This window comes from Alligator mississippiensis, chromosome 9, assembly GCF_030867095.1.
Source record: "Alligator mississippiensis isolate rAllMis1 chromosome 9, rAllMis1, whole genome shotgun sequence".
Taxonomy (NCBI): domain Eukaryota; kingdom Metazoa; phylum Chordata; order Crocodylia; family Alligatoridae; genus Alligator; species Alligator mississippiensis.
The window spans coordinates 29,799,701-29,812,085 of NC_081832.1; the positions used below are offsets into that span (position 1 = coordinate 29,799,701).

At 52.3% G+C, this 12,385-nt stretch overlaps 1 protein-coding gene across 1 annotated transcript in view; it reads right to left on the reverse strand.

Annotated features, from left to right (window-relative positions):
* MYH7B (myosin heavy chain 7B) overlaps nt 1-12,385 on the reverse strand; it is a 54,892-nt gene that overhangs the window by 14,124 nt on the left and 28,383 nt on the right. Inside the window, exons 19-28 of the mRNA XM_019490206.2 lie at nt 12,098-12,185; nt 10,887-11,004; nt 10,061-10,184; nt 7,149-7,285; nt 6,362-6,617; nt 4,064-4,306; nt 3,341-3,517; nt 2,752-2,897; nt 1,933-2,023; nt 397-786 (exon numbers count right to left, since the gene is read on the reverse strand). Of these exons, the coding sequence (XP_019345751.1) occupies nt 397-786; nt 1,933-2,023; nt 2,752-2,897; nt 3,341-3,517; nt 4,064-4,306; nt 6,362-6,617; nt 7,149-7,285; nt 10,061-10,184; nt 10,887-11,004; nt 12,098-12,185 (1,770 nt within the window). The remainder of the gene's footprint in view (nt 1-396; nt 787-1,932; nt 2,024-2,751; nt 2,898-3,340; nt 3,518-4,063; nt 4,307-6,361; nt 6,618-7,148; nt 7,286-10,060; nt 10,185-10,886; nt 11,005-12,097; nt 12,186-12,385) is intronic.

Genomic DNA, 12,385 nt, shown 5'->3' on the forward strand with positions numbered 1-12,385 from the left:
TCTCTTGTGTCCCTCTCACTAGAATAATAGGCCCTACAAATGGGTAGCCTCTGAGAAAGAAACCAGGGCTTCCCAGAACCTCCAACTTTTGTCCATGACCTTAGTATTTTCAGAGCACTACACAAACACTGACTGCCATGGGCTGGGTGTGTAATACTATCTCTGTGTACAAACGAAGTGAGAGAAGTTAGTGATTTGGTCGAGGGGCACATCGGAGCTGGACTTAGATCTCTAGACTCTGGTTGAGCCACTTAAGCTACAAGCTGCAGAACAAGAGCTCAAAGTCTATCTGGGCCACCAGCTACTACAGGGCAACATAAATGCCTATGCTTAGACAGGTCCAGCCCCACTGTACTGAGAGCAGAGCCCACAAATGGGGTCCTACCCCACCTTCACCTTGTTCTTGGTGAGGTACTCAATGTTGGAGGATAGGTCATCCACTTCCATCTTCATCTCACTCTTCTCTTTCTCCAGCTTCTGCTTGACTCGTTGAAGGTTGTCGATCTGCTCACTCAGCTCAGCTACCGAGTCAGCATGCTTCTTGCGCAGGGCTGCAGCCGTTGACTCATGCTGCAGCGTTGCCTCCTCCAGGTCCCGGCGCAGCTTCAGGAACTCGGCCTCCCTCTTCTTATTCATTTCCAGCTGGATGGCTGTGGCACCACCAGCCTCCTCCAGCCGCTCACTCAGCTCCTCCAACTCTCGGGCCACTTCTGCACGCTGCTTCTCTACCTTGGCTCTGGCAGCTCTCTCAGCCTCCAGCTCCTCCTCCAACTCCTCAATACGGGCCTACAGGGTAGGTAGGACATGGTAGGTGCTATGGGGACTAGGCAAAGCACTAACACCTTTAAATCCAAAACACAGCAAGAACCTCTCTGATGCTGTCCAGGAACAAGCCACCACACTGGGAAACGCAGCAAGTGCCTCTATAACTCAGAGGTGCCCTGAGGGGTCTGCTCTGCCCCCAGGACCCTAAGGTCAGAGATAACTCCCCAACACAGGCTTCCTAAAATGCTGCCCCTGCTGAACACTGAGTAGAAGTACTCGTTGAAGGTTGTCATGAAGCATGCCTAGAAATGTTTGACACTTGGGTCTGAACCACACCTCTGGGGTCCAGGTACAGATCTGGCCTCAATCCTCTGTCTTGCCCCCAAAGTTCAAGACAATTAAAGTCTGGAGTTCTGGTTGGGCCCTTTGTTAAAAAGGAGTACAATTTATGAAACCTTCATCTGCGAAGTCCATCTGGGGGATGGAGTTGTGGATTTGGTTTGGGCAAAGAGCTCAATTCCAAGGGTGGAATCACAGCTGCAGGGACAGGTGCTTGTGGTGATCTCATAATCATTTAATACTTTTCCTAAGATTTTGCCTGGGCTTCAGTTTATGACATCAGCAGAGCACTGCTAGCTTTGCCCTTTCTATGTTCCTCCAATGAGGAGGTACTGTGGACTCAACCAGGTCAGTGCCCAGAAGGCTGCTGCCTCTTACTCATGTTGTTAAACTAGCAACCCTCTCTTGTTTGGAAGTAATCAGGCACTACAAGGGGATGCACTGTGAAAGAGTTGCTGTGCTACTGCAGCCTGGGAGACAGCAGCTGGCTCTGTTATATCTGCCACTCACTCAACTGAACCAGGATTGAGACTCCAGGCAGAGCTTTGTTCCAGCAGACTTCAGCTAAGTGAGAGAGATGTGGGTAAGAGAGATGTGGGTACAAACTTGTACTCATTTAGAGGAAGGAATAACCTAACACTTCTCCAGTCAGAGGAGAGGGAAGACCCAAACAGGTGGGTGGTATGACCCTCATCCTCCAGGCACCACATGCTTGTTCATCTGGCAGGCATGGGACATAAGCCCAACCTGTGTCAGCACCAAACCAGCCCCCTGGGCTCCTCCAGGACCTCCCTGCCTGTGCTACCTGGACACCTCTCTTCACTTTACCTGGAGCTCTTTGATTTTCTTTTGCAGCTGTGCCTCAAGCACCTGCTGATCTTCAATCCTTGAGTTTAACTGGTTCATTTCAAAGTCCTTCCTGCACAGGAAGAGGAAGAGTCCTGCAATTTGGCAGACACAAGACAGCAAAAACCTGCCACCCCCCCTTCTAGTATGTTGACCAGGCCCAGTGCAGGACTGTTCTCACAGTCAAGGTACTAGTGTTTGATCCTGGATCAAAGCATGAAGGAACCTATATATACAAAGAAACTCTGCACCGGAACAGCAGTTCCCAGGCAGGCTTTGTTTCCAGCCCCCTGGGCAATGTCCCTGCTATGGTGCTGCGGAGGTTGTTGATGTGTTAAGTAAATGAAAGAGGGTCAGGAGCTAACCCATTTCACAGGTGTGTCCTGATCAGTCAGGAGGTGGAAGTTGGTGCCAACATGCCTGCTGCTGGTGACATTAGCAGCAACCAGGAACATGAAGTCTAGCTCTGCACTGGAGTTTTCTCTCTTTGCTTCCTGAGTGTTCTTCTGCAGCCTCCAAAGCCCTACTGGTACATTAAAGAGAAAACCTGATCATGTAGGTCAGGTTCTGAACCTGTGTTCAGGCTACGTGATTCAGTTTCCAGCTTTGCCCCAGGTTCCCTGCACACATACTACTCACCCTCTGGGCTTCATCTCCCATGTGAAAATGTGTCCTGACAAGTACAGAGCACAGGCCCCTAGCACCTGAGAGTGACCCACCCATGAGAAGGTGGGCAGGAGGCTGAGACAGTGGCATCTGCTGGGACTGGCTTGTGGGCATTGCCCCAGGCTACACACTTACTTTTTGAGTTTCTCCTCCAGTTGCTGCTTGTCATTTTCCAAATCCATCACTGACTCCTGTGTCAGCTTCAGGTCCCCTTCCAGCTTGCGCTTTGCTCGTTCCAGGTCCATCCTTATCTTCTTCTCTTGTTCAAGGGAACTTTCCAGCTAGAGGTTCAGGAAGGTGAGTTAGGCAGGGAAGCACCTTCCCTCCTGCTCACTTGGCATTTCCCTTCTTTCCCCATCCTTCCTGTCCCCTGTAGTGGGGGTCTCCTTTCCATTGTTGTGGGAATTCTAGCATTGCCAGTAGAGGGCATTTTGCCCACCCCCTCTGCATTGGGCTGCTTCTCCACTAAAGTATCCAGGCCTTTGACGCTCCAGCCTTTGACCCGGCTGTAACTGCATCAGGGCAGATAGTCCCTTGCATTCCATACTAGCACTGGACCCTTGCTGGGGCTGCAGATTGATCCACTGTCTAGCCCATCAGTCCTGCACTAAGGCATGAGATCATCCATCAGGCCCACAGGGTATTAGTGTGCCCAGGAACAGCTTCCTGAAGCAAAGTAGATGCCCATCACTGTCACTATTCTTTGCCTCCATGTTTTACTCACATCATCCACTTGCTGCTCCAGTTTGACTTTGGCCTTGGTCAGGGTGTTGACCTTGTCCTCCTCAGCCTGCAGATCATCTAGGGCCTGTTGATGTGCCTCCTGCAGTGCTTTCTTTTCTTTGGTAAGCTTGGCAATGACCTCATCTAGAGCAGCCATTTCTTCAATCAGGTTTTTAACCTAGGCAGACAGAACAAAAAGTGAGCTCAGCTACTCCAGGGGGTTTGGGGTTGTGAGGCAGTGAGGAACAGCCAGGATAATATTTGGTTGGACATCAGAATGGACTAACACCATCATGGCTATCTCCACCCCACCCCTGCCCCTACCTCAGAACCATTTCTGCTTGTGAAAGTGTTTGCTTTGCTCCCTCCTTGGCCCAGACTATTCAGCTGTTACATGAGGCAAAATAAATGGCAGGTTTTTTTCAGACCGAAAAACACAGTATTATCCCCAGATTTGCCTACTGATGCCAAGAATGCACAGTGTTCTGGGACAATGGAAAGTTTTGCTGTTTCAGATGCTATCTTCCCCAGAGTCCAGCTGTATTTCACCCACCTTTATCTAAGACAGCCTCATCTCTCACACTCTATGGATGTCCAAGATCCCTGGACATCCATAGAAGGATCCCTGCTCTCGGTTAAACCAGTGGGTGTTGGTTTACTGCATGCTCCCAGTAAATGGCAGCAGCATTTGCCTACTGTCCCTTTCACCAACAGTACTGGTTACCTTGTTCTCTGTGGCATGCTTCTCCTTTTCCACCTTTGCCAGTGTGATCTCTAGGTCATCAATGTCCTTTTTCAATTCAGCACATTCGTCTTCCAGCTTGCGTTTCTTGGAGGTCAGATCTGAATTTATCTCCTCCTCATCCTCCACACGCTCTGTCAGCTCCTTCACCTTGGCCTCCAGCTGTATCTTGGCTTTGATCAGCAGGTCACAGCGCTCTTCTGCATCAGCCAGGTTGTCTTGCTCCTGTAAGTATACACAAGGAAACACATGCTTACCATCTCTCCAGGAGAGGAGAGACACCCCTACTCCCTTGTTTTCTTGGACTCTGGAGGCTGATGCACCTGCTTGTCACTTAATGTGGGGAGTAAATCCAAACCGGTCAGGTCATGTGGAAGGAACTGTTTCTCACTGCTGCCTTCTCACCCTCTCTCTACCAATCCCCAAGGAAGCAGGATAAATAGAATGCTAATAAGGGACAATCTGTCCCTTCTCCTCCAGCTACTACTTCATGTGATGGGAGATGATTAACAGATACACCCCAGAGACCAAACACTATTGGAGTAGTGTTGATCAGTAGACAGTTAAGCTTTCCACCCAACTGCCCAACCCTGGGGGAACTGTGGAGCCTGGGCATTCCTCTGTCTCTGCACTGAGACAAGGGTGCCAGTTGGAGAAGTGTTTGTGAACCCAGAACCGATGGCAGAGACCCCTGAACTGGGATAACTTCACTCAATCCAGTGGAGAAATAATCACGGGTAAAGGTTTACTGGTGTAAGTTACACTGGCTTAAGTTTTCTGTGTCTGCATTCAACCCATGGTAACCATTTGCTAAAGGCAAACTGGCTATTACATGCTTCTATTGGTGAAGCATAGTAATAGTCACCTGTATGCTGCTAACCAGGGATAGATGCTGTAATACAGCCCCGACCTCATTACTAAGAGGGGAGAAACCTGGCAAGGGATATGGTACCTTCAAACTTCAGACTGTGGAGGGGCTGCTGCCAGGTCCAGAGCTCTGGGAGAACCAGCCATCAGCCTCCAGGACACTGTGGGAGATGCTACCCAAGTTCTGCTCATGGGTAGTGTCAGACAGCAGAACTGAGGGCCCTGTAGTCATCAAAGGGTTAAATTGGCAAGCTGCAAGGGCCTGACCCTAAGCAGTTTATTGAGGGAGACAGGTGTGCAGAGCAGAGTAGCAGCAGGTCTGTTAATTCGGCTGATAATAAGCTGCTGATCCCTGTTAAGGGACCCTCAGGTCAGATGCCCAGGAAGGAGATGTATGCTAGGACCAGGGTTTGGATCCTCAGTTTTGGTCTGACTTTGACTGAAGCAGGACTTGGACTTGGTGTGCCCTGGGGAGCAGAAGCTTTGCAGGACTGGTGAAGGCAAGCTCATGGACCTGGGAAGCAAGGCAATCCAGTTCATAGGTCCTGACAGGAAGGAGCTACTGTGAGGGACTGCCTAAGGATAAGCTTCGTATTTTATGTTGTGGACTGGTTTATACTCTGCAAGGCATGAAACTAGCTGAAGGGGAGGGGTGGGAAGACACCCCACACAGAAGGGCTTTGATCACTCTTGAATTGGCAGGCTGCCAGAGGCCCAGGGAAATAGGAGTGGGTTATGAAAGGGTCAGCTAACTGTGACCAAAATACTTGAGAGCCTGTGTAAAGTCTGCAGGAGCCCAGAGAGCCAGTGCAGAGGTTGTAGGAGCCCTGGAGATGGTGCAGAGGGTGCAAGAGCCCTGAGAGACTGAGTAGAGGAGAAAAAAAGAGTCTGAGACCTGAGCCAAGGAGAGAAGGAGCCCAGTGAATAGTTCAGAGTGCAGCAGGAGGCTTAAAGCCACACCTGAGTTATTGGAAGGCAGTCTACCAAATGTTCCTAATAACATCAAAGTTGTGGCAAACAAGTGAAGGAAACAACTGATGGGACCCAGCCAAGGTACTTAAACAGGTCTCAGCGGGCCACTAGAGGGCTCCAAATGACTTTGAGGAAACAGGCCTGTTACAATGCCCATATGTGTATTTCTGATCTCAGTGTAACTTACACCAGTATACAACACTGACATAAACCATGACAAGGTACACTTGTATTTATCCAAAGCCTCACTCCTGTGTCCAGTGGCAATTCCTTGTCTGAGCCCTCTGCTATCCATGGTGCCAGAAAGACAGCAGAGTTCTTGCTCTTAGCCTATGTGGGTCATCTCTTGGGGAACGACTACACTGGTTTTCTCCCCATAAAACTGCTTGCCCAGAGCCCACACCACTTCAGGAGGAGGAGGTGCCTAAACAAGGCACTTACAGCCTGGAGCTGGAGAGCCAGGTCATTCTTCTCCTGAATCATGGTGACTTGTTTCTCTTCTAGCTCCTTCCTCTTAGCCTCTGACTTCTCCAAAGCCTCCTTCAGCTTCTGGAACTCCTCCTTCAGGGTAGCCATTTCCTTCTCCGTCTGAGCTGACCTGAGCAGGGGCTTGATCTTGAAGAAGAGCTTCATCCAGGACCAATTCTTAACAACATTGAAAGCACGAATGTTCCACTGGATGGTATAGAGTGCATCCCTGGGGGAAAAGAGGAGCGTGCTCAGCCACACAGACATCTTGCCTATATTCCACCCTGAGGAGTCACAGAGAAAGGGTCCCACTTGCACCAACAAGCCCACCTAAGGGTAGGTTTTCACAGAGCTCAGTGTATGTTGGGTGCAGATGTTGGGAGAATCTGGCCCTTGCTGCAGCTCAAAGGCAATCTGTAAGGGGGCTGACCTGGAGCTAGGAACCCAGGGGTCTGGGTTGCTGAGGAGTTGCCAGCCTGGGAGTTTGGGTTCCCCACCAGCCTGCCCAGAAAGCTGGTAAAAAGCTGGATGGGTGAGCTGGTAGGAAACCAGGGTTTCATCAACCCTTGATCAAAATTGGACTTTCTGTAAGAACCATCCCAGTTCTAGCAACTCTCAGATCTTAAGGAAACAACATTCCTTCAGACCAGCTCCATCATGGGTGTGTCTAACCAGCAGGGCATGGCAGAAGGTTTGTCATGGACTGCTGGGCGACAAAGGGTGAGTACTATTGCAGTCCATGCTGGCCCAGTAACTCCACCTCCTGCTGATGATCTTCTGATACTCGATACGCATCAGCCGCCCACGGATTCTGGCCTGCAGCATTGTCAGGATTTTGGCCAGTCGCTCATCTCGCATCTCCTCTAAATGGCCCAGCAAGCCAGCTTTGAAAAACACCTGCAGGCAAGGGAACCAGAGAGGAGGCATTTAGGACCCAAAGAGACACAGAAACCCTGGCTGTAAGCAATGGAGCATTACCAACAGTTGAGCTCAGGAGACCTGTGTCAGGCTGTCACTGGCTCAAAACAGGTACCCAAGCACCTGTAAAGGGGTGTGACACAGAGTAGCCACTATATCATCTCAACCCTGCACTGGGCTTCTCATGTCTCTGTGGCTGTGGCAGGCACTTGAGGTCTGCAGCAGTCTCAGCTGGTCTGGAGTTTCACCATTTCATCATCTTGTGAGTTCATCTTATTGGAGCTACATAGACTGGGCCCAAAACACTAGCTCACTGTAGCCCCTTCAGCAGCAGGTGGTCCCTGATTGTCAGGACAGGCTATTGGGGTGTTCAGTGCCGGAAATGTGTGCTAAAATAAGGATGGGTTCCCAGGTAGAGGAACCCATCCACAATGGAATCTCCTCCCACCACCAGATGCCTCTCTGTCGCAGGGCACCTCGGTACCCCTGCTCCTAGAAAGGAGGAACTGCCAGGGAGCGAGTGAGCGCGCCCTGGCCTGACATAACGAGCCCAGCTGAGGCTGCTCAGGTAATGAGCGCAGCTGCGGGTTGCCGGAGCAACCAAGTGGAGCCAGCTGCCTGTAGGGGGCAGGGCCTGGCCCTTATAAAGCCCAGGGCTGAGGCCAGGCTGGCAGTTCTCGGCCAGCAGCCAGAGAGGCAGGAGCTCCCTCAGCTGAGATATGGGAATGAGCCTGAGTTGCAAGTACAGCTCATGATAGCCCTGGAGGCTTGAGCTATGATACTATGGTTTAGCCAGGGAGCTTTAGGTTTGTGTTATAGCCAGGAGGCTCTAGTTTATGTTTGGCTCTGTATATTACACCCAGAGGCTTGGGTGAGGCTGTAGGGGTTGGAGGAGGCCTCATACAGGGGCCCCACGGGAGTGTGGGGGCCCCAGCGCCCGAGGAGGGTGCGGTATCCTCAATTATAGGGACCCCAGAGAGTGTGGGGGGCCCTAGCGCTATGAGGGCGCATTATTGTCATAGCACCAGGGAAGGCGCAGCTCGCACGCCAGTGCATGAGCGACTGGCGGCGAGCAGCGCGGCCAGTGGGTCGTGGGCGCAACCCGTAGGTTGCGGACGGGGACCGAGACCCCGGATTGCGTGTGGGAGAACATAGCCCCCTGTATAGCGCCAGGGAAGGCGCAGCTCGCATGCCACTGCGCGAGCAGCTGGGGGCGAGGAGCGCGGCCAGTGGGTCGCGGGCGCAGCCCATAGGTTGCGGACGGGGACCAAGACCCCGGATTGCGTGTGGGGGAACATAGCCCCCGGCCCCAGGAAAGGGGCGGTATTACTGAGTAGCCCAGTGTGGGCACGGCGAGCCCCAGAGAGGGGGGAACGCCCTTGTACAGTATTGAGTAGCTCAGTGTGGGCATGGCAAACCCCGGAGAGGGGGAACGCCATTGTGTATTACTGAGTAGCCCAGTGCGGGCACGGCGAGCCCCAGAGAGGGGGGGAACGCCATTGTGCTTTGTTGAGTAGCCCAGTGTGGGCGCATGGGCATAGCAAGCCCGGCCGCAGGCTAGTGCGGCAATACCCCTCAGACCAAGGCAGGACGCTGCGGTTGCCCCTGAGAAGACAGGGAGTAGCAGCGCGGGGAGCCAGAGTCAGGAAGGGTATCCGTGCGGTTGGCCCATAGGACCGGAGGCCCGCTAGAGAGTCCCGGAGCGGAACCACACCGGCAGGGGAGGCCCAGAGTGGGCTAGATGACAGTCCCAGCAAGAGGCTGGGCATGAGAGAGGGGCCCAGAGTGGGCTAGACGAGAGTCCCAGCAAGAGGCTGGGCATGAGAGAGGAGGCCCGGGAAGCGGGCGTATAGACCGAACAACGTCCATTACATCTGCGAGGCTTGGGGCGTGGTATTAGGGGCTGGTAGGAGCCACGCATAGCCCATAAGGCTAGGGTGCTTGGGTAGCGCCCATTGTACGGGGAGACCCACGAGGGGTCCAGGAGCTGACAGGCCCGAGGAAACACAAGGCAGCCTCCCTATTATATATTCCATCAAGACGTGGCGGGCGAGAATGGAGGGTGCCCTCGGGCCGGAGTAGCACGGTGAGAGGGCCTCAAGGAGATCACGGCCCTCTGCGAGGACCCCGCCGTGACACTCTCTTTCTCTGCAGCCTGCTTCATTGCCTTTCCTATACACCACCCTCAGCTGGTTTCAGCTTCCACACAGCAATCCACACCCTACCCCCTTCCTACAAGCAACCTAGCAGTTCCTATAGGAGCCAAGAAGAGGCAGGGAAGTGAGACATGCAGGAGGTCCTCTTCATGTTCTCTTGACACTACATAGAGAAGACGGGATTCACACGAAGAGCTCCAGAGGGGCTGAGTATCACTGGGCATGTCTATACAAGATGTTATGTCACCATAGCAACAAGCTACAGTGATGTAGCTCATTGCTATGGCAATGTAGCATCGGCAGCCACTAACCATGATGCTGTCACTACTGAACAGTAGCAATGAGCTACTGTGCAGTAGGGTCAGAGACAACTCATACTCCACCAAGACTGTACCATACTGGCGGGTACTGTGCAGTGGGAAGAGAAAAGTAGAGAGAAGAGTGTAGAAAGAAGAGTGAGCTGGAGGTGGCAGAGGAAGATTGGCTCTCTTACTTCAACCCCCTGGCAGAGGACTGTCCTGCCTAATTTTCCTCACTTCTACAGCTTCTTCCTTAGCTCAGTGCTTCCTTCTCCTGTTACTGCTCAGGCCTCTCTCACCTTAGTGTGACCAAATTTGAACTGTGTGTGGTCCAGATCCAAGGAGCTCAGCAGTTTCTCTGTGGCCTTTCTGCTGTCCACGAACTTGTCATCAGGAATAGCAGCAGGATTCAGGATACGATAGCTGCAGAAACATGCAAAGGGGGGTAGCATGTGAGGGAAGCCCTTGTTCTGGAGCTGCCAGTTCCTCCCTTTCCTTGTTACCAACCCAACCCAAAAAACAGGTCTCTGCACCACATGGTATGGCCACTCTGGACCCAGAGAGCACTGGGGCACCATGAGGCTGCCCAGCAGGCCCTGCCCATTCACAACTATGGCCTCAAAAAGGAGGAATATACAGCAAGTGGATTCCACACAGTAAGGAGTTGGGTCCAGCTCAAGGGGGTGGAAGACTGTGCCTGAGGTTTGGTTGAGGCTTACTCAGATACATGGTACAGCAAGGGCCAGGTGAACAGGGAAAGAATTCAGAGCCATGCTCTGTGCACCTGACGCGGTGGGTCTGGGCCACATTCTCTCTGGAGTGAGAACTGACACTGTCAGCCCCAAGACAGTAGACTCTTGGTCTCTATGCCCCTTGTCCTGAATATCACCCTGCAGATGGCACACAGGGCTCTGATGTATGCCCATTCGCTGTGTCCCACCAGCAAATTCTGAGGCACACCCCAGGTCCATGCACCAAAGGTCCAGCCACAGAGCATGCTGGGAACAGCACATGCTGGGATGTCCTACTGTGGTTTTGGCTGAACCAGCTCATACTGGGAGAAGAGCATAGAAATAATCTGTCCCCTGCCCCCACAAATGCCAAAAATGGCAGGGGGAGAAGTACCGTTGCTTGAAATCAGCATAGAGGATTCTGTTTGGGAATCCTTTGCGGCAAATCCGAATGCCTTCCAGCACACCATTACACCGCAGCTGGTGCAGCACCAGGAAGGGGTCCATGGCTCCTGCAGGAAAGAGAAGGCAAGGGGTTGATGCAGGCCCAAGACAAACCCCAAAATATACAGGCTTGGCATGTCAACAGCTGAACCTTGATCTTGATCTGAAGGTTGTAAATGACTCCTGTTTGAAATAAGGTCTTACCCAGCCCTCTGGCCCAGGGCTAAAATCCCTGTATTGTGGCTTGGGCACCTCCCTATGGCTTGGGAGGTGGAATGTGCTACCTGGGACTCATTTATGCCCCATGACAGAACAAAGGCTCAGAGAACTGGAACAGGGCTTGACTTCTAGCCAGGAAGGTAGCTGCATTCCATTTGCTGGCAGAAGACCCTGGCAGGGTAAAAGCAGCATATGCCAAGTGAAAAGCTTTAACCAAGGCTTCTCCAAATGATGTGCTTTCTGCTTTTAGGCTCCTGGAGCACTTTTACACATGCTTCAGGGCTGGGGTAGGGGGGTCACTTTAATTAGAGCAGCTCCGAGAGCCACTCTAGTTAAAGCACCACAGCAGCTCATGTATTAGTGTCCCCACACTTCAAAATGGCAGTGGGGGCACTTGAACTAAAGCTCATTTGATGAGCTTTAGTTAAGGTACCCCCGCCATCATTTTGAACATGCGGATGCTAATACACAAGACACAGAGGCTGGCTGGAGCACGGCAATTACCATTCTCCAGCAGATTCAATTAAACAAGTCTGCTCTGACGTGCTGTAATTACAGGGCATCAAAGCAGCCCCGCAGCACATCTACAGACACCCCTGGAGTTTGAGTTCCTTGAAATTCTTGCAGTCCAGGATTCTGCAGATGCAGTGGGACTCTTGCTCCTCCCTTTCAGGCCAGCCCCAGGCACTGGTGCACAGGAAGTGGTGTATCTACTGTGCCCAGCAGTGTCCCCTCCTGGCAGGAGATGGCAATCAATTCTCAGGTGGAAAGGGCTCATGTGTAAGGGAAAAAGAGATGTGAAGAGGGGTGGGGATGGAAATCTCAAGAGGTCTAGGGGATGCCCGCTACATACACATGCCACATGCCCAAGAACAATGACCATGAGTTGTTACTACTACTAATCCTGTCCCAAATCTGCCCCAAAGCCCTGCTGGTGCCTACCTGGGGTCTTAGTTTCATTGGGGATGATGCAGCGGACAAAGTGAGGCTGGGTGGCACGCAGGTTAGTCATCAGCTTGTTGAGGTTCTCCTGTAGAGCAGACAGGCAAGATGAGATGGAAGGTCCTGCTGCCCTACCATGCACTGAAGCTCACTCACGCCCAGCCCACCACAGCGTGTGGAAGCAGAGAGGCTATTTGTCATTTCTCACTAATAACCTCCACAGTGATGGTCTGTCCTTCTCTAACCAAGGCACAAGTACTAATTTGAGCCCATGTCAGGGCCCTGTGG